Source organism: Eurypyga helias, unplaced genomic scaffold, assembly GCF_000690775.1.
Source record: "Eurypyga helias isolate BGI_N326 unplaced genomic scaffold, ASM69077v1 scaffold38393, whole genome shotgun sequence".
In the NCBI taxonomy this organism is placed as follows: domain Eukaryota; kingdom Metazoa; phylum Chordata; class Aves; order Eurypygiformes; family Eurypygidae; genus Eurypyga; species Eurypyga helias.
Window position 1 is genome coordinate 4,292 of NW_010239907.1, and position 275 is coordinate 4,566.

The 275-nt window shown below is 67.6% G+C and overlaps 1 protein-coding gene across 1 annotated transcript in view; it reads left to right on the forward strand.

Moving 5' to 3' along the window:
- The window catches only part of SLC38A3 (solute carrier family 38, member 3), a gene marked incomplete at its 3' end in the record, with an annotated part of 4,546 nt that overhangs the window by 3,937 nt on the left and 334 nt on the right, over positions 1-275 (forward strand). Inside the window, exon 10 of the mRNA XM_010148309.1 lies at positions 18-142. Coding sequence (XP_010146611.1) covers positions 18-142 — 125 coding nt within the window. The remainder of the gene's footprint in view (positions 1-17; positions 143-275) is intronic.

The window sequence follows — 275 nt, forward strand, 5'->3', positions numbered from 1 at the left end:
CCCATCGATGCCCACAGGCCGCGTGGAATCGGAGCTGCTGCACACGTACAACAAGGTGGACCCCTTTGACGTGCTCATCCTGTGCGTGCGGGTGGCCGTGCTGACAGCCGTCACCCTCACCGTCCCCATCGTCCTCTTCCCGGTGAGCGGCCCTGTGGGAATGCCAAGGTGGCACCAGTATCCCCGGAGGGGAAACTGAGGCGGTGGGGGGGCTGAGGCTTGGAGGCAGGGGGGCAGGGATTGGTGGGGCGGCAGGGGTTGGGGGATGGGGGTGG